Source organism: Aquarana catesbeiana, linkage group LG02 (assembly GCF_042186555.1).
Source record: "Aquarana catesbeiana isolate 2022-GZ linkage group LG02, ASM4218655v1, whole genome shotgun sequence".
NCBI classification, from domain to species: Eukaryota; Metazoa; Chordata; class Amphibia; order Anura; family Ranidae; genus Aquarana; species Aquarana catesbeiana.
Window position 1 is genome coordinate 80,707,793 of NC_133325.1, and position 22,319 is coordinate 80,730,111.

Below are 22,319 nucleotides of genomic sequence, written 5' to 3' on the forward strand. Positions count from 1 at the left end.
TGTACAAGCAAAAATTCATTTTTTTTAATTTTCCTTGCATGTCCCCTTCAGATCTACAGCGACTGCACTTCCAAGTGCACTTGTAGTGCAAAGTGGATTTGCCTTTACTAAATAAACCCCTCTGTCACTGGGGGAAGGAGTAGGGTTGTCACCTGTCCGGGATTCACCCGGACAGTTCGGGATTGGAATCATGTGTCCCTGTTTCAGACTGTCTGAAACCCGGACATATTATTCACACTGGACTATGACTTCCCAGCAGGGTTGCTGGCTGCAGTTTTCTAAGCCGGAAGTGTCTACTACACTCTCTCTCACACTGCCCAGCACTACCCCCCCCCCCCACATACAGATGGGAGAGGAGAGAGGGATCGATCTGTACCTCTCCCTCCCGCCCCTACCCCCCTGTATCTGCCCACACTCCAATCCCTGGCGCTGTGCCTCAGAAAAGGAAAGTGGGGGCCAGAACTTTGAAGCCCAGCAACCACAGATGCATCTAGATGAGAGATGCTGACTGCCAAGGGGTGAGTGAGCTCACCATCCATCCCTGTCTGTGACTGAAGTCCCCCCCCTCCCCCGTGCTCTCTCCTGCCTCTGAATGAGTACACTAAGGTAAATCAGGGTTCTCAGAGCCCCCCTTACATTGGAGTTCCTCTTTACACCAGAGGCAGCAGTGTTCCCCCTTACATCAGAGTCCTCTCCATACATCAGAGTCCTCTCCATACATCAGAGTCCTCTCCATACATCAGAGTCCTCCTCCATCATCCAATCCGGTGCAAGCAAAAATGCTGTTTTATTTATTTTTTCTTTGTATGTGATTGGGTATTCTTTGCAAAGAGAAGCTTTACTTCACTTACTAAGCTCTGGAGCAACTGCACTTTGCAAAGCGCACAGTCCATTCGCCTTTAGTAAACCAACCCCTCTGTGTCCTGGGAACCGCTGTCAATTGGATGAAATTGAGGCAATAAAGTTATCATTGCAATAGGGATGGAAGGATTTTTTTTCAATGGGGACAATTTTCTCCAGTGACTTTCCTCTTACAGAGATTTCCTCTTCTGTCTACAGGACATAAAGTAAGGTGATTCTCCCCAATGGGACACAGATGGTTGGAAAAAATGCAGAGGATTGAACCTTCCCAAACACCTTTCCATATGGACCTCCGGGTGATTGGACTGTATTTTACAACATTCATGAAACAACAGCTACATTTCATCACCTGCAAGCTATTTAGGTCCAGGTATTGACGAAAGCTAGGACTTTGAGGACCCTCCTGTAGAGATTCGGTTTTCTGATCACTTTGTTGATATTTCTGCAAAATGAAAATCAGAAGTTTTAAATGTCAAAATGTATGTTGTATAGCAATCTGTATTCATATAAGACAGATGTACGGTATGTCAGACTATTGGGGGGCCAGGCTGTGGCCAGTAGGAATAAAAAGAAGTAAGACGTTGGGCTCTCTAGTCATATAGCTGAGCAAGGATGGGGGAGAACTAGAACATTTGCTGGTTTTATTTTAAAAGAGAAAAGAAATGGAAAATACTCCGGAGAGTACAGGAGAAAGTAAGGTCAGGGTAGACTTCTCCAGTGTGCTGATCATTAAAGCGGACCTTCACTCTCTCAATCAACATTCATTATTTTGAATCCTTATACTGCTAGCATTAGTAAATAGACAGGAAAGTATATCATATTTACTTGTTTAAAAAAAAAATTACATTTCTTCAGTAACTTCCTGGTTTATATGCCTAGGCAGATGATGTCATACATCCCAGGGATCTTCGGGGGGTGTGTTTTTAGTTAAGCACTCCCTCCTGCCTACATGCCTGAGCTAAGGGCAGATGGATTCCAGAAAGCAAATGGTACATTGCTCAAGATGGCCACCACCAGAGGTGTCGGGGGGGGGGTGGGGGTGTATTTCAAAGTGATCTCTCAGCAAAATAAAGCATGGAGATATGGATGGAGGGGGGGGGGGAGCTTTGAATATTAATACGTGATTTAAATAGCATTTTTGGTTTGTGGTGCCCAGATGTAGTGTGGTTCAGCTTTAATAGTCCAAAGAGCTGGCTGGCAGGGGTTGAGACAAAGACACAAAGGGGGAGATTTACTAAAACTGGTGCACACAGAATCTGGTGCAGTTGTGCATAGTAACCAATCAGCTTCTAACTTCAGCTTGGTGAATTAAGCTTTGACAATAAAACCTAGAAGCTGATTGGTTACTATGCACAGTTGTATCAGATTCTGTGTGCACCAGTTTTAGTAAATCTGCCCCCAAAGTCTACAGATTTCCAGATTGTAAAACAATGGTGTATTTCCTAAACAGACTTTGGGGTTGATTTACTAAAGGCAAATCCACTTTGCAATACAAGTGCACTTGGAAGTGCAGTCACTGTAGATCTGAGGGGAAGATCTGAAATGAGGGGAAGCTCTGCTGATTTTATCATCCAATCATGTACAAGCAACAATTCATTTTTTTTTATTTTCCTTGCATGTCCCCCTCAGATCTACAGCGGCTGCACTTCCAAGTGCACTTGTAGTGCAAAGTGGATTTGCCTTTACTAAATAAACCCCTCTGTCACTGGGGGAAGGAGTAGGGTTGCCACCTGTCCGGGATTCACCCGGACAGTTCGGGATTAGAATCATGTGTCCGGGTTTCAGACTGTCTGAAACCCGGACATATTATTCACACTGGACTATGACTTCCCAGCAGGGTTGCTGGCTGCAGTTTTCTAAGCCGGAAGTGTCTGTTACACTCTCTCTCACACTGCCCAGCACTAACCCCCCCCCACATACAGATGGGGGAGGAGAGAGGGATCGATCTGCACCTCTCCCTCCCGCCCCTACCCCCCTGTATCTGCCCACACTCCATTCCCTGGTGCTGTGCCTCATAAAAGGAAAGTGGGGGCCAGAACTTTGAAGCCCAGCAACCACAGATGCATCTAGATGAGAGATGCTGACTACCAAGGGGTGAGTGAGCTCACCATCCATCCCTGTCAGTGACTGAAGTCCCCCCCCCCCCCCCCTGTGCTCTCTCCTGCCTCTGAATGAGTACACTAAGGTAAATCAGGGTTCTCAGAGCCCCCCTTACATTGGAGTTCCTCTTTACACCAGAGGCAGCAGTGTTCCCCCTTACATCAGAGTCCTCTCCATACATCAGAGTCCTCTCCATACATCAGAGTCCTCTCCATACATCAGAGTCCTCTCCATACATCAGAGTCCTCCTCCATCATCCAATCCGGTGCAAGCAAAAATGCTGTTTTATTTATTTTTTCTTTGTATATGATTGGGTATTCTTTGCAAAGAGAAGCTTTACTTCACTTACTAAGCTCTGGAGCAACTGCACTTTGCAAAGCGCACAGTCCATTCACCTTTAGTAAACCAGCCCCTCTGTGTCCTGGGAACCGCTGTCAATTGGATGAAATTGAGGCAATAAAGTTATCATTGCAATAGGGATGGAAGGATTTTTTTTCAATGGGGACAATTTTCTCCAGTGACTTTCCTCTTACAGAGATTTCCTCTTCTGTCTACAGGACATAAAGTAAGGTGATTCTCCCCAATGGGACACAGATGGTTGGAAAAAATGCAGAGGATTGAACCTTCCCAAACACCTTTCCATATGGACCTCCGGGTGATTGGACTGTATTTTACAACATTCATGAAACAACAGCTACATTTCATCACCTGCAAGCTTTTTAGGTCCAGGTATCGAGCAATGTTAGGACTTTGAGGACCCTTCCGTGGATATTCCTACAAAATGAAAATCAGAGGTTTTAAATGTCAAAATGTATGTTGTATAGCAATCCGTATTCATATAAGACAGATGTACGGTATGTCAGACTATTGGGGGGCCAGGCTGTGACCAGTAGGAATAAAAAGAAGTAAGACGTTGGGCTCTCTAGTCATATAGCTGAGCAAGGATGGGGGAGAACTAGAACATTTGCTGGTTTTATTTTAAAAGAGAAAAGAAATGGAAAACACTCCGGAGAGTACAGGAGAAAGTAAGGTCAGGGTAGACTTCTCCAGTGTGCTGATCATTAAAGCGGACCTTCATTTTCTCAATCAACATTAATCCTTATACTGCTAGCATTAGTAAATAGATAGGAAAGTATATCATATTTACTTGTTTTAAAAAAAAATTACATTTCTTCAGTAACTTCCTGGTTTATATTCCTGGGCAAATGATGTCATACATCCCAGGGATCTTTGGGGGGGGGGGTGTTCTTAGTTAAGCACTCCCTCCTGCCTACATGCCTTAGCTAAGGGCGGATGGATTCCAGAAAGCAAATGGTACATTGCTCAAGATGGCCACCACCAGAGGTGCCGGGGGGGGGGGGGGGGTGTATTTCAAAGTGATCTCTCATCAAAATAAAGCATGGAGATATGGATGGAGGGGGGAGTTTGCTTTGAATATTAATACGTGATTTAACCTCTTCAGATCCGCGCTATTGTCAAATGATGGCAACAGCGCAGATCTACATTACCGGGACTACGTCTATTGACGTTGTCCCCTTTCCTTGTTCTCAGCGCACTCTCATGAGCGCGCCTCGGGGGAAAGTCTGTGTTGGCTGATCACAGATCGCTGTAAACGGCCAATCACAGCGGCCGTTTACTGCGAGATCGCCGTGGCTAATGAGTATAGTATATATATAGTAGAATGTAAACAATTGAGATCATCTCTCTCTCATTGCCGGCTCTCTCTCCTCACACAGTGCCCATCTGTGCCACCTCAACAGTGCACATCTGTACCAATCAGTGCCCATCTGGGCCGCCTCATCAGTGCACATCTGTGCAATCAATCAGTGCACATCTGTGCCTCCTCATCAGTGCCCATCTGTGCTGCCTCATCAGTGCCCATCTGTGCTGCCTTATCAGTGCCCATCTGTGCCACCTCACCAGTGCCACATTAGTGCATATCTGTGACCACCTGTGCCGCCTCATTAGTGCACATCTGTGCAATCAATCAGTGCACATCTGTGCTGCTTCCCTTAGTGCCCATTTGTGCCACCTCATCAGTGCCCATCTGTGCTGCCTCATCAGTGCCCATCTGTGCTGCCTCATCAGTGCCCATCTGTGCTGCCTCATCAGTACCCATCTGTGCCACCTCACCAGTGCCACATTAGTGCGTATCTGTGCCCACCTGTGCCGCCTCATTAGTGCACATCTGTGCAATCAATCAGTGCACATCTGTGCTGCTTCTTCAGTGCCCATTTGTGCTGCCTCAGTGCCCATCTGTAGCCACCTCATCAGTGCCCATCTGTGCCGTCTCATTAGTACCCATCTGTGCCGCCTCATCAGTGCCCATCTGTGCGATCAGTGCCCATCTGTGCCGCCTCATCAGTGCACATCTGTGCCATCAATCAGTGCACATCAGTGCACATCTGTGCTCATCAGTGCCACCTCATCAGTGCAGGCTTAGCACACAGCTGTGCAATCTCATAACTACCAGCAGCCATGCCCAAAAAAAGCTTTTCCACCGAGGATTCATACCAAATTCTTTCCTCAGCCGACGAGAGCAACGGGGAGCTCTCTTTTTCGGATTCCCTTTCCAAATCGGATTCTGAGTCTGACGTAAATTACGAGCCAGTCCTCAGTAGTGGAACACTAACAGACTCAGAGGAGGAAGAAACTCGGCCCGCCAAACGAAAGCGTTCTGGTGAGGAGGCAGTGCCATCCACCAGCACCGCAGTGCCATCCACCAGCACTGCAGTACCTCGGCAAGAAAGGCCAAGTACCAGTGGGGTGTCACCTCAGCCCCAAAGGGTTAGGTCCCATGCCAGCCTTCTCTATGCCCTTCAGAACCCCTTGTGGCTTCCTCCTAATTCAGGAGAAGCTAGCGTTCCCCCTTTCACTGCCCAGCCAGGAATCCAGGTGGACGCAGAGAATTTTACCCCAGTTAATTTTTTTCATTTAATTTTTACGGAGGACATGTTGAGGTCAATTGTGGCCCAGTGCAACCTGTATGCACAGCAATTTATTTTGCAAAATCCCACATCATATTATGCCCGTCCCTACGAGTGGAGAGACCTGACAGTGGAGGAGTTCAAGGTTTTTTTGGGCCTCACATTTAATATGGGACTCACCAAAAAAAATGAATTCCGTTCCTATTGGTCAACCCACCCCATCCACCACATGCCGCTCTTCACCGCGATAATTCCCAGAACCAGGTATCTGATGATAATGAGGTTCCTACATTTCAGTGACAATACCCAGTGCCCTCCCCGAAATGATCCAAATTATGACAGGCTTTACAAAATTCGGCCAATATTAAATTATTTTTTTGAAGTATTCCCCCAGCTGTTCACCCCAGACCAACACATATGTGTGGATGAGTCCCTTGTTAAATTTAGCGGCAGGCTTAAAAATAAGCAATTTATCCCCAGCAAAAGGGCCCACTATGGGGTGAAGGTGTACAAATTATGTGACCGAGCCACAGGGTACACATATTCCTTCATAGTGTACGAAGGGAAGGACACCCAGCTGCAGCCCCCTAATTGCCAGGACTACTTGGATCCAGCGGGAAAGTTGTTTGGGACCTCATATACCCCCTACTGGAGAAAGGCTACAACCTGTATGTAGACAACTTCTACACATCTCTGCCCCTGTTCCACAACCTTTACCAAAAGAAGACGCCAGCACGTGGCACCGTAAAAAAGAATCGGAAGGGCTTTCCTCAAAGTCTTAATAATAAGTTGAGAAAAGGAGAAACGGCAAGTCTGCGTTACAAAGAGATTCTGGCAGTGAAGTGGAGGGACAGAAGGGATGTGTACATGTTGTCTTCCATCCACAATAACACCTATGTGGAAATCCCCAGAAGGAATCCAAAAACCAACATGCATCCATGAATACAATTTGTTTATGGGGGGAGTCGACTTCAACAATCAAATGTTGGAACCATACCTTGCCACAAGACGGACATACCATTGGTACAAAAAAGTAGCAATTTATTTTTTTCAATTTGCCATATTCAATTCCTATATCATTTACCGCAACTCCACCCAAAACCCCCAACCCTTCCATGGCTACCAGGAGGAAATTTACACTGCCCTTATATTCCCGAACGGCCCACTGCAACTGATTTGCACCATAGCTTGTAGACAGGGCCGGATTTGCCACAAGGCCACCGAGGCCAGGCCTCGGGGCGACAGTGGTGCAGGGGCGGCGCTGCTCCTGCGGCGACTTCGCGGCCGCCCTCCCCCTTTTGGGCTGCCCGTTAATGTTCATTAGAGGCACTGGTGCCCATAGAAAAGATGGCCGCGAGCCGCCCACTACTGCGCATGCGCCGTTCCGAAGCCGGCCGGGCTCGGGAAAGCTCGCACGTGCTCGGCCGGGCAGCGCATGCGCAGTAGCGTGATTGCGCCGCCCGGCGCCATTTTTGAAAATACATGTCTCCAACCTGTGTGCCGCGGCACCTCTTTTGCCGGGCCACAAAGGAGACAAGTAATGTCAGCAGGGCGGCGGCGGGGGAGAGAGATGACATCTCTCATTGCCTGCACCGCTGTTCCGCCCTCCTCCATCTGGTGGCAGCCAGACAGCTTGGCAAGTGACATCCCCATCTGGTGGCAGCGTGGCAAGTGACATCTCTATCTGGTGGCAGCTTGGCAAGTGACATCCCCATCTGGTGGCAGGCAGCGTGGCAAGTGACATCCCCATCTGGTGGCAGGCATAGTGGCAAGTGACACTCTCAGGGCTCCCAATGATTCTGCATTATGGTGAGTTGAACTATTTCATTTTATATTACAATGTAATGATAGAAATAATGCATTTCAATCATCCTGACACCATACCAACCATGGTGTCGGGGATGATTGAAGCATTAACGCCAGCCATTGCCCTAAAAAATTGCCCATGAAAAATCCTTACCCCTCGCGGGGGGCGGCATTGAAGGACCCGACCTTGGGGCGGCAAAGGGAGTAAATCCGGGCCTGCTTGTAGACTCTATAAATTTCATGCAGACCACATAGTATCCACTAATTTGGGTTATTTTTACCAAAGATATGTAGCAGTATAAATTGTGGCCAACATTTATGAAGAAAAATTGCTAATTTGCAAAATTTTATCACAGAAATGAAGAAAATAGCATTTTTTTTCAAAATTTTCGGTCTTTTTTTATGTATAGCACAAAAAATAAAAAACTCAGAGGTGATCAAATACCACCAAATGAAAGCTCTATTTGTATGAAAAAAAGGACAAAAAAATCATTTGGGTACAGTGTTGCATGACTGAGTAATTGTCATTCAAAGTGTGAGACCACTGAAAGCTTAAAATTGGTCTGGGCAGGAGGGGGGTTTAAGTGCCCAGTAAGCAAGTGGTTAAAAAGCATTTCAGCTTTAATAGTCCAAAGAGCTGGCTGGCAGGGGTTGAGACAAAGACACAAAGGGGGAGATTTACTAAAACTGGTGCACACAGAATCTGGTGCAGTTGTGCATAGTAACCAATCAGCTTCTAACTTCAGCTTGTTGAATTAAGCTTTGACAATAAAACCTAGAAGCTGATTGGTTACTATGCACAGTTGTATCAGATTCTGTGTGCACCAATTTTAGTAAATCTGCCTCCAAAGTCTACAGATTTCCAGATTGTAAAACAATGGTGTATTTCCTAAACAGACTTTGGGGTTGATTTACTAAAGGCAAATCCACTTTGCAATACAAGTGCACTTGGAAGTGCAGTCACTGTAGATATGAGGGGAAGATCTGAAATGAGGGGAAGCTCTGCTGCTTTTATCATCCAATCATGTACAAGCAAAAATTCATTTTTTTTTATTTTCCTTGCATGTCCCCCTCAGATCTACAGCGGCTGCACTTCCAAGTGCACTTGTAGTGCAAAGTGGATTTGCCTTTACTAAATAAACCCCTCTGTCACTGGGGGAAGGAGTAGGGTTGCCACCTGTCCGGGATTCACCCGGACAGTTCGGGATTGGAATCATGTGTCCGGGTTTCAGACTGTCTGAAACCCGGACATATTATTCACACTGGACTATGACTTCCCAGCAAGGTTGCTGGCTGCAGTTTTCTAAGCCGGAAGTGTCTGTTACACTCTTTCTCACACTGCCCAGCACTAACCCCCCCCCCCCCCCCCACATACAGATGGGAGAGGAGAGAGGGATCGATCTGCACCTCTCCCTCCCGCCCCTACCCCCCTGTATCTGCCCACACTCCAATCCCTGGCGCTGTGCCTCAGAAAAGGAAAGTGGGGGCCAGAACTTTGAAGCCCAGCAACCACAGATGCATCTAGATGAGAGATGCTGACTGCCAAGGGGTGAGTGAGCTCACCATCCATCCCTGTCAGTGAATTAAGTCCCCCCCCCCCTCCCCTGTGCTCTCTCCTGCCTCTGAATGAGTACACTAAGGTAAATCAGGGTTCTCAGAGCCCCCCTTACATTGGAGTTCCTCTTTACACCAGAGGCAGCAATGTTCCCCCTTACATCAGAGTCCTCTCCATACATCAGAGTCCTCTCCATACATCAGAGTCCTCCTCCATCATCCAATCCGGTGCAAGCAAAAATGCTGTTTTATTTATTTTTTCTTTGTATGTGATTGGGTATTCTTTGCAAAGAGAAGCTTTACCTCACTTACTAAGCTCTGGAGCAACTGCACTTTGCAAAGCGCACAGTCCATTCGCCTTTAGTAAACCAACCCCTCTGTGTCCTGGGAACTGCTGTCAATTGGATGAAATTGAGGCAATACATTTTGAGTTCTCACTGCAATAGGGATGGAGGGAATATTTTCAATGGGGACAATTTTCTCCAGTGACTTTCCTCTTACAGAGATTTCCTCTTCTGTCTACAGGACATAAAGTAAGGTGATTCTCCCCAATGGGACACAGATGGTTAAAAATGCAGAGGATTGAACCTTCCCAAACACCTTTCCATATGGACCTCCGGGTGATTGGACTGTATTTTACAACATTCATGAAACAACAGCTACATTTCATCACCTGCAAGCTTTTTAGGTCCAGGTATCGAGCAATGTTAGGACTTTGAGGACCCTTCCGTGGATATTCCTGCAAAATGAAAATCAGAGGTTTTAAATGTCAAAATGTATGTTGTATAGCAATCCGTATTCATATAAGACAGATGTACGGTATGTCAGACTATTGGGGGGCCAGGCTGTGACCAGTAGGAATAAAAAGAAGTAAGACGTTGGGCTCTCTAGTCATATAGCTGAGCAAGGATGGGGGAGAACTAGAACATTTGCTGGTTTTATTTTAATAGAGAAAAGAAATGGAAAACACTCCGGAGAGTACAGGAGAAAGTAAGGTCAGGGTAGACTTCTCCAGTGTGCTGATCATTAAAGCGGACCTTCACTCTCTCAATCAACATTCATTATTTTTAATCCTTATGCTGCTAGCATTAGTAAATGGATAGGAAAGTATATCATATTTACTTGTTTTAAATTTTTTTTTTTACATTTCTTCAGTAACTTTCTGGTTTATATGCCTAGGCATATGATGTCATACATCCCAGGGATCTTCAGGGGGAGAGGGGCTTTCTTAGTTAAGCACGCCCTCCTGCCTGGATGCCTGAGCCAAAGGCAGACAGACTCAGGATGCAGATGGTACATGAATCATATGCCCTTACTCAAGATGACCACAACCAGAAATGCCGGGGGGGGGGGGTATTTCAAAGTGATCCCTCAGCAAAATAAAGCATGGAGATATGGATGAATGGGGGTATTTGCTTTGAATATTATTCAATTAATTCAACAGCATTTTTAGTTTGTGGTGCCCAGATGCAGTGTGGTTCCACTTTAATAGTCCAAAGAGCTAGCTGGTAGTGGTTGAGACAAAGGGGTTGATTTACTAAAGGCAAACAGACTGTGCACTTTTGAAAGTGCAGTTGTTTCGGAGCTTAGTAAATCAGGGAGAGCTCTGCTGACTTCCATCATCCAAACCCATGCAAGCAAATGCTGTTTTTTTTTTCCTTGCATGTGATTGGTTGTTGCTAGTAAAGTGAAGTTTTATTTACCGGTACTCCTCATTTACCAAGTTCTGGAGCAACTTCACTTGCACGGTGCAACTGCACTTTCAAAAGTGCACACTCTATTTGACTTTAGTAAATCAACCCCAAAGACCCAAAAGGGGAGATTTACTAAAACTGGTGGACACAGAATCTGGTGCAGTTGTGCATAGTAACCAATCAGCTTCTAACTTCAGCTTGTTCATTTAAGCTTCGGCAATAAAACCTAGAAGCTGATTGGTTACTATGCACAGTTGCAAAGTGTATGGATTTTCAGACTGTGAAACAATGGTGTATTTCCTAAACAAACTCTGTCACTGGGGGAAGGAGGGCAAATAATGTGCAGACAGCTAATGACAAACTCCAACACCACTCCAGGCCATTGGATTGTATTCTGCAACTTTCATGAAACCACAGCTACATTTGTGGTCCAGGCGTCTAGGAAGACAAGGATGTTGAGTCGGAGCTCCCTTTCTCTGAATATGTTCTAGATAGTCCTTCAGAATGAAAATCAGAGGTTTTAAAAGTCAAAATCTCACAATGTATGTTGTATTGCAATCCGGATTTATATAGGACAAACATTCTTTTTGTTAGACTGTTGGGGGGCCGGGCTGTGGCCAGTAGGAGTGAAAAGTAATAAGAGTTCAAGCTCTCTAATCATATAGCTGAGCAGTGGCGGCCCATCCATTAGGGGCGCACGAGCGCCGCCCCCCCCCTTTACATGCTTCCGACTCCCTGATCTACATGTAGGGCGCTGGAGGCATGGATTCCAATGGGGAGTGTTTTTTTTTGAAGCACATGATTAGAGCCAGAGGCTCTAATAGGCTTCAAAAAAGGGTGGGTTCGGGGCGCAGAGCACTGCACCCACAGCCCACCCAGTTGTCTGACAATAGCGAATAAGTATATTCCCTATTGTAACACTGATTCTCCTCCCGGTCAACCAGGAAGCGGGTCATGAGACCAGTCATCCAATTGGCCAAAAGGAGATCCAATCAGATTGACTGCCAGGAGGTGGAGGGAGGAGACGCTGGGGAACCGAGAAAGCAGCTGCCCGCACCCCAGAGAGAAGCCACCACTGCCTTTCCCGCCAAGAGCACTGCCTGTGAGATGGGGTAAGTGCGGGGTCCTGACTGACTGACCGACTGGGGGGGGGTCCGCCCATGATCCCCGCGACCCGGCTAGCCAACCAGGGGGGGCGGGAGGGCTCTGTGCAGCTGGTGGTTTGTTTGCCGCCACCCTCAAAAAAAAAAACAGCTTCCACTGTAGAAGAACACAAATAAGTGTACAACTAGAACATTTGGTTGCTCTATTTTAACTTCCCTGGCGGTATGATTATGTCTGATTTTTGAATGCCAAAGCGGTACATTGTTTTGCATAGAAATTTGGCGTTTTATATTGTAGGCCTGTAATTTTTAGGAATAACTCACTTAAATCTGTCCAAACAAGAGTCTAGTACACTTCCCCAGTATGATACATTTCGAAACATTAAATCATAAATTATAATATAATAAATAACTATAAATAATTATAACAAATAATAATTTAATAATAATAATACATTTTATGCAATAATATAATCAAATCAAAAACACTGAAATTTGTCCAAACAAGGGTGCAATATTACTAGTCACTGTAATACTAGACACTGCATATTGGTTTGGTAAACATCCCACGTATGAGAAATTTTAAAACATGGGACTGCACAAAATCCGACATCACATTCAGGACAATGGAACCTGGTTTTCTTTCAGATTTTCTTTCCACTGTCATCTCGCTTCGAGCAACAAACCACGCACATCCTTGTAGGTGCTGACTTTTTCTCAGTTGGTGGGATGTGGTTCCAGGAATTGACGACCAGTCAGGTGTTCCGGGTTTACAACTTTAGCAGCATGACGTCCAGCTCTATTCACAGCCATTGGTGTTTGGTGGTTCACAAAGATCAATTCGGCAACTTTCCAAATAAAATCAGAATGAATCACAGGCTTTTGAGCAGAATGTAGGCATTCCACAAGCATTGCTCAAGAAGATGCCTGAAGATCTTCTTGTAGTACTTCTTTTGCTGTTTCCTCATTGCTGGATAGAATGTCATTGCTTTTGAATACTTGTATAAATCCACCAATAGGGGCTAGTAGTTGCCAATCCCGGAATTAGTATGAATGGAAAAATACCCCCCAGGTGACTATTAGGGACTTTTTAGGCAACAAGGAAAAGGATATGAACAAAAAATTGTATAACTAATATTTATTTATTAAAGAAGATATAAAATTATTCGGGTGCAAAACATCACGAAAAATATAATGGATAAAAACAGCAAGTTACAAAAGTAAATCGTTAGTGCATGGTAATCTTGTGAATATTCGGCCCAACGCGTTTCAGGACATTTTTGAGGTCCTTTCATCAGGGGCTTTCAAGGCAAAGTGAAACTACCATAGCACATTCGATTGGATGACGTGATGCATGTGCTTGGGCTAGCTCTGTACTAATATCATTTTAATTATTTAATTATTAGACATTCTGCCGCCAAGAGTGTGGCCATTTGTTCTATCAAGGCGCTGTACCATATTGTACTTAACCACGCAAATCTCTTGGTCAGTCACAATTAATTAGCCATCTTCATTCCTCATTTTATATCTTCTTTAATAAATAAATATTATTTATACAATTTTTTGTTCATATCGAATGTCATTGCTTGGTTGGCTCTGTCAACACCTCTCATGGTGTTATTGTAGTCTATCACTACTTGTGGCTTCATGATTTCTTTCCCACCTTTTGTACGTACCATAACAGTGGAGGTATTATGGACTGTACTCATTAGGCACACATCTTTCTTGTCACGGCATCCCATTGCCATCATTTTGCCTTTCTGCCAGGCAACCATTTCTTCAGTCTTCAGCTTCTTATTGCCAAACATTGGAGGCATGTTGTGCCGGTTAGCCCTAATGATGGCTCAATCAGTGAAAGAACGGAAGATGTTGCCATTCCATAGTTGCTGTTAGGGATGAGCCGAACACCCTCCTGTTCAGGTCGCACCAGAACATGCGAACAGGCAAAAAATTTGTTCGAACACAGGAACACTGTTAAAGTCTATGGGACTCGAACATGAATAATCAAAAGTGCTCATTTTAAAGGCTTATATGCAAGTTATTGTCATAAAAAGTGTTTGGGGACCTGGGTTCTGCCCCAGGGGACATGTATCAATGCAAATAAAGTTTTAAAAACTGACGTTTTTTCGGGAGCAGTGATTTTAATAATGCTTAAAGTGAAACAATAAAAGTGTAATATTCCTTTAAATTTCGTACCTGGGGGGTGTCTATAGTATGCCTGTAAAGGGGCGCATGTTTCCCGTGTTTAGAAAAGTCTGACAGCAAAATTACATTTCTAAAGGAATAAAAGTTATTTAAAACTACTCGCGGCTATAATGAATTGTTAGTCCGGCAATACACATAACAGTTCATTGATAAAAACAGCATGGGTATCCCCCACAGGGGAACCCTGAACCAAAATTTAAAAAAAAAAATGGCGTGGGGGTTCCCCTCAAAATCCATACCAGATCCTTCAGGTCTGGTATGGATTTTAAGGGGAACCCCGCGCCAAAATAAAAAAAATGGCGTGGGGGTCCCCCTAAAAATCCATACCAGACCCTTATCCGAGCATGCAACCTGGCAGGCCGCAGGAAAAGAGGGGGGATGGGAGAGCGAGAGAGTGCCCCCCCCCTCCTGAACCATACCAGGCCACATGCCCTCAACATTGGGAGGGTGCTTTGGGGTAGCCCCCCAAAGCACCTTGTCCCCATGTTGATGGGGACAAGGGCCTCATCCCCACAACCTTTGCCCGGTGGTTGTGGGGGTCTGCGGGCAGGGGGCTTATCGGAATCTGGAAGCCCCCTTTAACAAGGGGACCCCCAGGTCCCGCCCCCTGTGTGAAATGGTAATGGGGTACAAAAGTACCCCTACCATTTCACAAAAAAAGTGTCAAAAATGTTAAAAATGACAAGAGACAGTTTTTGACAATTCCTTTATTTAAAGTCTTCTTCTTTCCATCTTCTTCGGGTCTTCTTCCTTCTTCCTTCCTTCTTCCTTCGGTTTCTTCCTCCATCTTCTTCTTCCTCTGGTTCTTCCTCCAATCCTCTGCTTCTTGCTTCGGTGTTCTAGTCCGGCATCTTCCTCTGCAGCTTCTGCTTCCCCGCTTTGTTCTTGGGCCGCTCCGCATCCATGAGAGGCTCCCGCTGTGTGACACTTCTCTTCTTCTGACACTTCTTATATAACGGAGTCCCCGTGCGTCAGAGGGGGCAGGGTCACCGGTTGCCCCACCCCCTCTGATGCACAGGGACTTGACGGGAACTTCCCTATGGCTTTCCCGTGACGTCAGAGGGGGTGGGGTCACCCGTTACGTAACTGGGTGACCCCACTGGAGTCATTAGAGCACCAAGCACCATCACTGAGCTCAGTCACAGAATTGTCGCTGTCTCCACTTTCAGTGTCTGATGACGAATTTCCCCACAGATCACTATCGCTCAATTCTAATTCACTATCGCTGTTTTCAAACTGGTCATAAACCGCTTTTGATGTAGAGGCACAGTCTTTGGATGCCATGGACGTTCTCAAGTTTCCAGGCAGTAACAATGGGAGAAAGCACAGGAAAACTGCAGGCAGGGCACTGGACAAAGCACTAGGGACAAACTGAGGTCAAATGATTTGATACAGTAATGTAATCCAATAGGATTAAAATGTATTGTGTATGTGTTGTGTTTTATACTTTTTGAAATTGCAATCGGTTTCCGCCCCCATGCATCGCAGCGCTCGCAGGGAACAGAAGCCGGACCACACAGAGCATCGGGCGGAGGATCCGGCCGGGGACACAGCGGGAGTACATTGCGGGATCCTAAGGACAAGGTAAGTACATGTTCCTGGATACTGCGATGCAATCCCGAGTGTGACTCGGGGTTACCGCTAATGGTACTGAAATTTAACCTCGAGCCACACTCGGGTATACCACCAAGGAGGTTAAAGGAGAAAGGAGTGGGAAATACTTAGGAGAGCTAAAAAGCAGATCTTCATCCTTATGATATTTCCTTCTCCCAATCCCAGCCCACTCCCAGTGCACAAATATCCATTTATTTTTTTTTGTTTACTTACCTTTTTTTAATTGAAGGTTTTGTTCCACCCCACACCCTCCCTCCTCACCTAGGTGAATTACATCAGTGCCCCTAGTGCTTCTTGAGATATGTGATGGGCATATCCCAAGAAGTACTGGAACCACTACAGGCATTTAATTCATTAAAGAAGGAGGGGGGCTGGCTTAGTGGAGCATCATCGGGAGGTGGCACCTAAACCTGGAGGAGTCGGCAGCCTCCTGGTAATGTCACAGGGAAACATGGCAGCATGGGACCCAAATGGCAGCTGCAGAGAAGGGGAACTTAGGAGGACAATGCTGGATCCACTGGGTAGGTGAATATCTGAACTGAGGACAACCCAGCATCGGTTAAGCAGGGAAAAAAAAAAATTAATTAGGGGGAGGGTGAAGTACCTCTTTAAAGGAGGCAGTGGGCTTCAGGTAGGTTTCTCCAGTGTGCTGTTCATTATAAGTCTGGCAGAGGTTGAAACAAAGGCACAAAGTCTACAGGTTTCCAGACTGTGAAACAATAATGCATTTCCTAAAGAGACTTTACTTTTTTCATAGCCAAGCTTGGTCAGCAATGAATAGGCACTGATAAAGTGCGAAATGTGTTCAATGTTTTCTACTGGTCCCCTCTCCTTTGTTTATGGATATGTGAGTTTACTGCCGTAAAGGTGGTTTTAGAAGTGGAAACTCCAACTCTACTTAAAAGTGTCAGAGCTTTGCCTTTCAAAACAGCCAGGCCTTTAGCCATGACAGGAAGATTTGGGGGGCTACTGCAGATATGTGAACCTCTAGGTCCCTGCATTTTATAAATTTGGCCGCTCCACCCCCGTAGCAGTCTTTTTAAAGGGTATCTAAAGCCAAAAGTTTTTTATTTTATTTTGGAAAGTAGAGTAGAGGAGCATTAGAAACCCTGCTTGGTTTTTATTGCTGTTTGTGTATCTAACAGGAGATTTACACTCTTTGGGGTGGATTTACTAAAGGCAATTAGACAGCATTTTTGCTTGCACATAATTGAATGATGGAAGTCAGTAGAGCTTCTGTTGATTTACTAAGCTCTGGAGCAACTGCAAAGTGCACAGTCTATTTGCCATTAGTAAATCAACACATTTATGTGTCCTGGTGACCACTGTCAACTGCAATAAAACTGAGGCAAATATTAAAACTTTGAGTTGTCATCCCAATAGAAATAGAGGGAAAATGTTCCAATAGGGAGACTTTTTTTCTAGTGACTTTATTCACAGAGAACTTTCTTCTTACTTCCTTTTATGTCTACGGGACATAAAGTAAGGTAAATCTCCCCAATGGGACACAGATGAGAAATAAAAGACAGAAGCTTTAACCTTCCTGAACTCTTTTTCCATACGGACCTCCGGGTGAATGGATTGGATTTTGCAACTTTCATGAAACCACAGCTGCATTGTTTACCTGCAAGACCTCTGGGTCCAGGCGTCGAGCCATGCCAGGATTTTGAACTTTCTTAGTTGTAGAAGATCTTTTCTGAATCTTAATACTTCCCAAATAATCCTACAAAATGAAAAAGAAGTTTTAAATGTCAAGATCTCAAAATGCAGGGCTTTTTTTCCAAAAAATAGGTGCTGGAACTCAACCATGACCCCCCAAAACCCCTCCCCCACACACACCCTCCAAATCACATCAAATAGTGGGTGTGGTCATATTTCACAAACAGTAGAAGGGTCTTAAAGGGGCATTAAATATCAGGATTGCATTATATACAGAGTGCAGAGCTGTCACTTGTAAACACAAGTGATTGTGGTGAGCAGGCACCAAAGGGTCTGAGTCAGAGGTGGTGGAACTGAGTTCCACCAAGTTCCCCCTGAAAAAAAGCCCTGTCAAAATGTATTTAGCACCCTGTAGCTTAGGCAGGGAGCTCCTCACAAATGTATTTGCCAGGAGTAGTTATCCTGGTTGATTGATAGAGATCCGTTGATTTCTCCCTAAGTTTGGCCTTGTTGCACTTTTCTTTTTTTTTTTTTTTTAACCAAAAGAATTTTATTGTATGTTTTCAACAGCAAACATAGTACACATGTAAAAACGGCGTATACAAACATCATTCAATAATCATGTGGTCAAACAATGAAATACAAATGTAACATCCTCTGAGGAAAACAGAGCATATATAGTAATTACTAGGCAGTGTAATTTATTCTATTCTCCTTTGCAATAATAATTATTTGGAGGCCTACCAAGACTAACGACTATATTTGAATATAATAGCTACTACAGATTCCGTCGTTTTACTAGACTCTGTGAAATCTACGCTCATTGTTAGTAGTTCCATTCCTCTCTCTACTTAGTTGCTATATTACCTTATTGCTCCAGGAGAAAATAGTAGGAGAACAGAAAAGTAGAAAGGGGGAACTAGTCCCGCGTACAAGAGCCATATATAGAGGAGAAATCAAAGAGAAGAGACTCTGGGTGGGGGGGGGGGACAAAGGAGAGGGGGGAAAGTGGACATTTGGGGAAAGAAATGTAGAGGAAAGCAATCAGACTGAGAGGGGGGAGATAGATACACCAGCTACCCTCTCTGTCTACATTTAGCACATTTTCCGATTAAACTCCAGCTACCAGATACCATTGGTAAGAAGAATTAACTGGTCCTATCGTTGGTTCAGTTATCAGACACACTGACAATACTCTTGAGTCAAGAATCAGTCACTGATACTGTTGTGATTTCTTAAATGTGAGCCACGGCTCCCAGATAGCTGAAAAGCTAGATATCCTATCCTGTGAAGTGTCACAGCTCCTCCATTGTCTCTATGCGGTTAATACGATGTACCCAGGTTTTGATTGGGGGGGGGGGATATGGACCTCCATTGCACTGGAATGCACATCCTAGCAGCGTTGATCAAATGCATGGTTATCAACTTAAAGTATTTCTTTTGGGGTATTTTAGATAAGTGAAGGAGGTATTGCACCGGCGTAAACTCCAAAGGCAGTGAAGAAATAGAAGTTGCCACCTCATGTACTTGCCTCCAATATGGCTGGATTAACATGCATGACCACCACACATGGAGGAAAGTGCCTGCTTCCTTTGCACATCTCCAGCATTGATCTGACACTGTTGGAAATATCTTATGAAGCAATTCCGGAGTTTTGTACCATCTCGATTTAATTTTATAGCCATTTTGTGTGTGTTTACATTGAGAGACACCCTTGTGAATGAGCAAATGGATGCGATCCCAATCCGCCTCCTCAAATTCCCTGTCTAGTATAGATCCCCAGAATGCATGGTCCGAGTGCAATAGAGAGTAAGTCTCTCCAAACATGGAGGTATAGAGTGTTGATATCACATGATTCTAGGGAGCTGGGCCTGAGCAAAGGGACTCAAACACGGTAGGTGTTTTTGTGAATCCTATCCTTTTCTTAGGGTCATCTAGAAAATGTTTCAATTGGATATAAGGCCATAGAGGAAAGGATTTGGTGTTAGACAAGACTGCTAGGTCTTGCTGTCTTACAAACTTGCCTCTATAACAAAAATGCTTCGCAAGCGTCTTTTCATATGGCCATTCTTGCGCTAGATAAGGGCTAATCCTGGGGGCAGGGGCGTAACTAGAAATCACAGGGCCCATAGCAAAATGTTGTATGGGCCCCCTCCCTGCAAACAGCCCCCCCCCCACACAAAAAATTAACTAATGCCATTGAACAACAGATTACCACACTCATGTAGCACAGTACCCAGGCAACAGCTTATATTAATTTCGAACAACAAAGTATGCAGAATACTGTATGCAGCCCCTGAATAACACGCATGGATACCCCTATCAGTACAGACACCCCCTACCTCAGTGCAGACCCCCCAGCAGTACAGACACCCCCATTAGTACAGACACCCCCCCTAGTGCAGACCCACCAGCATTACAGACCCCCCTCAGTGCAGACACCCCCCTCAGTGCAGGACCCCCCCAGCAGTACAGACACCCCCCCAGTGCAGACCACCCCCCTCAGTACAGACACACCCCCAGTGCAGACCCCCTCCCGCATTACAGACTCCCCCTCAGTGCAGACCTCCCCCAGCAGTGCAGACCTCCCTCAGTAGTATATACCCCCCAGCAGTGCAGACACCCCCCTAGTGCAGACCCTCCCCAGCATTACAGACCCCACCTCAGTGCAGACCCCCCAGCAGGACAGACACCCCCTCCTCAGTGCAGACCCCCCTCAGTACAGAGATCCCCCACTCAAGTGCAGCCCCCATCAGTACAGACACCCCCCAGCAGTACAGACACCCCCCTATTACAGACCCCCCTGGTCTGTGGTCTTTAGAGCTGCCTCCCATTCCTCAGAGGACAAGGGCATCTCCAGCTCAGCACGGTCGTTATTCGACAATGCTTGCGGACTAAACTTGCCTAGGAATTCCCGTATCAGGCTAGAACGCGCTTCCTCCTCTATAGGACTGCGACTTGTTTCATTGAGGTTATAAAGTTTGCTGTAGAAGCTTTGAAATAGTTGTGCAATGTCCTCATTTTTGGTGTGGGTTTTCCCCGATTGATCAGTGACATGGTGAACTGTTGAAGCCAGTGTACATTTCTGCATACACCTAGCCAACAGCTACCCAGGTTTATTTCCTTGTTCATAAAATAAATTCTGTGAGAGGATATGACGTTTCACACCCTTCTAAAGAGTTCCTCACCTAACAATGCTCGTGTGTCTGCTAACTCTTGTGCTACTTGAATAGCCCCATTGCGTTTATGCTGCAGCTCTAGCCTAGTTATTTTTTCAGATAGAGTGGAAATCAGTTGTTGGTGTTCCTTTTTTTTTCCTGGCTGCTATAGCTAAAAGGTGTCCCCGTATGACACACTTATGTGCCTACCATTGAACCATGGGAGTCACATCTGGCGTGTCATTGGTGTGGAAATAGTTCTGAAGGTCCTGTTGGATGTGTTCTGCATCTCCCGGGTCTGCCAAGATAGATGCATCTAACCTCCACATCTTAGTGAATCCCTCTATTTGTGGGAATATCAGTGTCATTGTAATTGGATGATGATCTGAGAGTATCATGTTTTCAATAGCCGCGTACGCAAGGTAAGACAGGTCAGCCTGGTGTGTGAAAATATAGTCCAGTCTTGAGTAGCGATTGTGCGGTGTCGAGTAGAATGTGTAGTCTTTCTCTCGGGGATTGAGAGTGCACCAAGTGTCATGTAATGTAAGGGAAGCTAGTTGGAGTTTTACTTGACGTAGCGCAGCATAGGGGAATGAGGAAGTGCCAGTAGAGGTATCTAAGAGCGGATCTAATGACATATTAAAGTCCCCTCCTAGTATCAAGAGGCCTGTCTGAAATTAGGTCAATTTCAAAAGAGTACTTTTCAGGAAGGGCACCCTACCTGAATTGGGACAGTATACGTTCGCTAAAGTCACAGGTTTGTCTTTCCAAGTGCCTTTTAAGAAAATAAATCTGCCCTCGGGGTCTATAAGTTGGTCAGTAAGGTGAAACATCAGGGACTTAGCCAATAAGATGGAGACTCCCTTAGTTTTCGAATCGTTACACATAGCATGGTACACCTCCGGATACCGTTGATCCACTAAACAAGGAACAGAGCCTGCCTTGAAATGGGTTTCTTGTAAAAATATGATCTGCACTCTATGTCTGTGAGCCTCCACTAAAACACTGCTGCGTTTTTGCGGGACATTGAGGCCTTTAGCGTTTAGAGAAAATACCTTGGGGGATAGAGGAGTTGAGGATTGCACTGCACAGGACATTGTTGAGCAATTTGTAGTCGCTTAAGTTCTATCAGGCTTTTGCAGACGGAGAGGCCTTGCATGGGAAGAGGAGAAAAAGAAAGAGAGAGATAAGAAAAGAGAAAGGGGCGGGGGGGGGGGAAGGGATGGTGAATGGAGCTAGCGATTTGAGGAAAGTTATATGCTCCAAGCAAACGAGGAGTTTGGAAGCTTAAGTATGCTCAGTAGTAGGTTTCAGGGCCCACTAGGGGCTCCTACTGTTACTTGGTGAATGCCCCTAATATGGGCAGTGCGTAAGGTTTACCGGAGGTAGGTATAGCCCTGCTTACCTACCTAGAGAGTGGTCTACAGGGAAGAAGAAAAAAAAAGGGGTGGAAATCAACTATTCTGGAAATGTTCAAAAGAGGAACCTGCCTCTTTGGGGTGGGAGAGAAACCTAACACGAAGGTGAATCAAGATGCTATCGCCACCCAGAGACCTCTAAGTTTGAGCGTGTCTAGGATGGGATAAACTTCAGCTGTAGGGGTCTAGGAGTACCAGCTATATCCCTTCTGTTGAGATC

At 45.4% G+C, this 22,319-nt stretch overlaps 1 protein-coding gene across 19 annotated transcripts in view; it reads right to left on the reverse strand.

The window, feature by feature from the left end:
* LOC141126990 (uncharacterized) overlaps nt 1-22,319 on the reverse strand; it is a 164,102-nt gene that overhangs the window by 117,367 nt on the left and 24,416 nt on the right. For 12 of the 19 annotated variants that reach the window (XM_073613093.1, XM_073613096.1, XM_073613094.1 and 9 more), the window contains 4 exons: nt 17,489-17,587; nt 9,922-9,987; nt 3,670-3,735; nt 1,211-1,303 (listed from right to left, as the gene is read on the reverse strand). In XM_073613093.1, coding sequence (XP_073469194.1) covers nt 1,211-1,303; nt 3,670-3,735; nt 9,922-9,987; nt 17,489-17,587 — 324 coding nt within the window. The remainder of the gene's footprint in view (nt 1-1,210; nt 1,304-3,669; nt 3,736-9,921; nt 9,988-17,488; nt 17,588-22,319) is intronic. The other 7 variants (XM_073613095.1, XM_073613099.1, XM_073613097.1 and 4 more) reach the window with 5 other exon arrangements.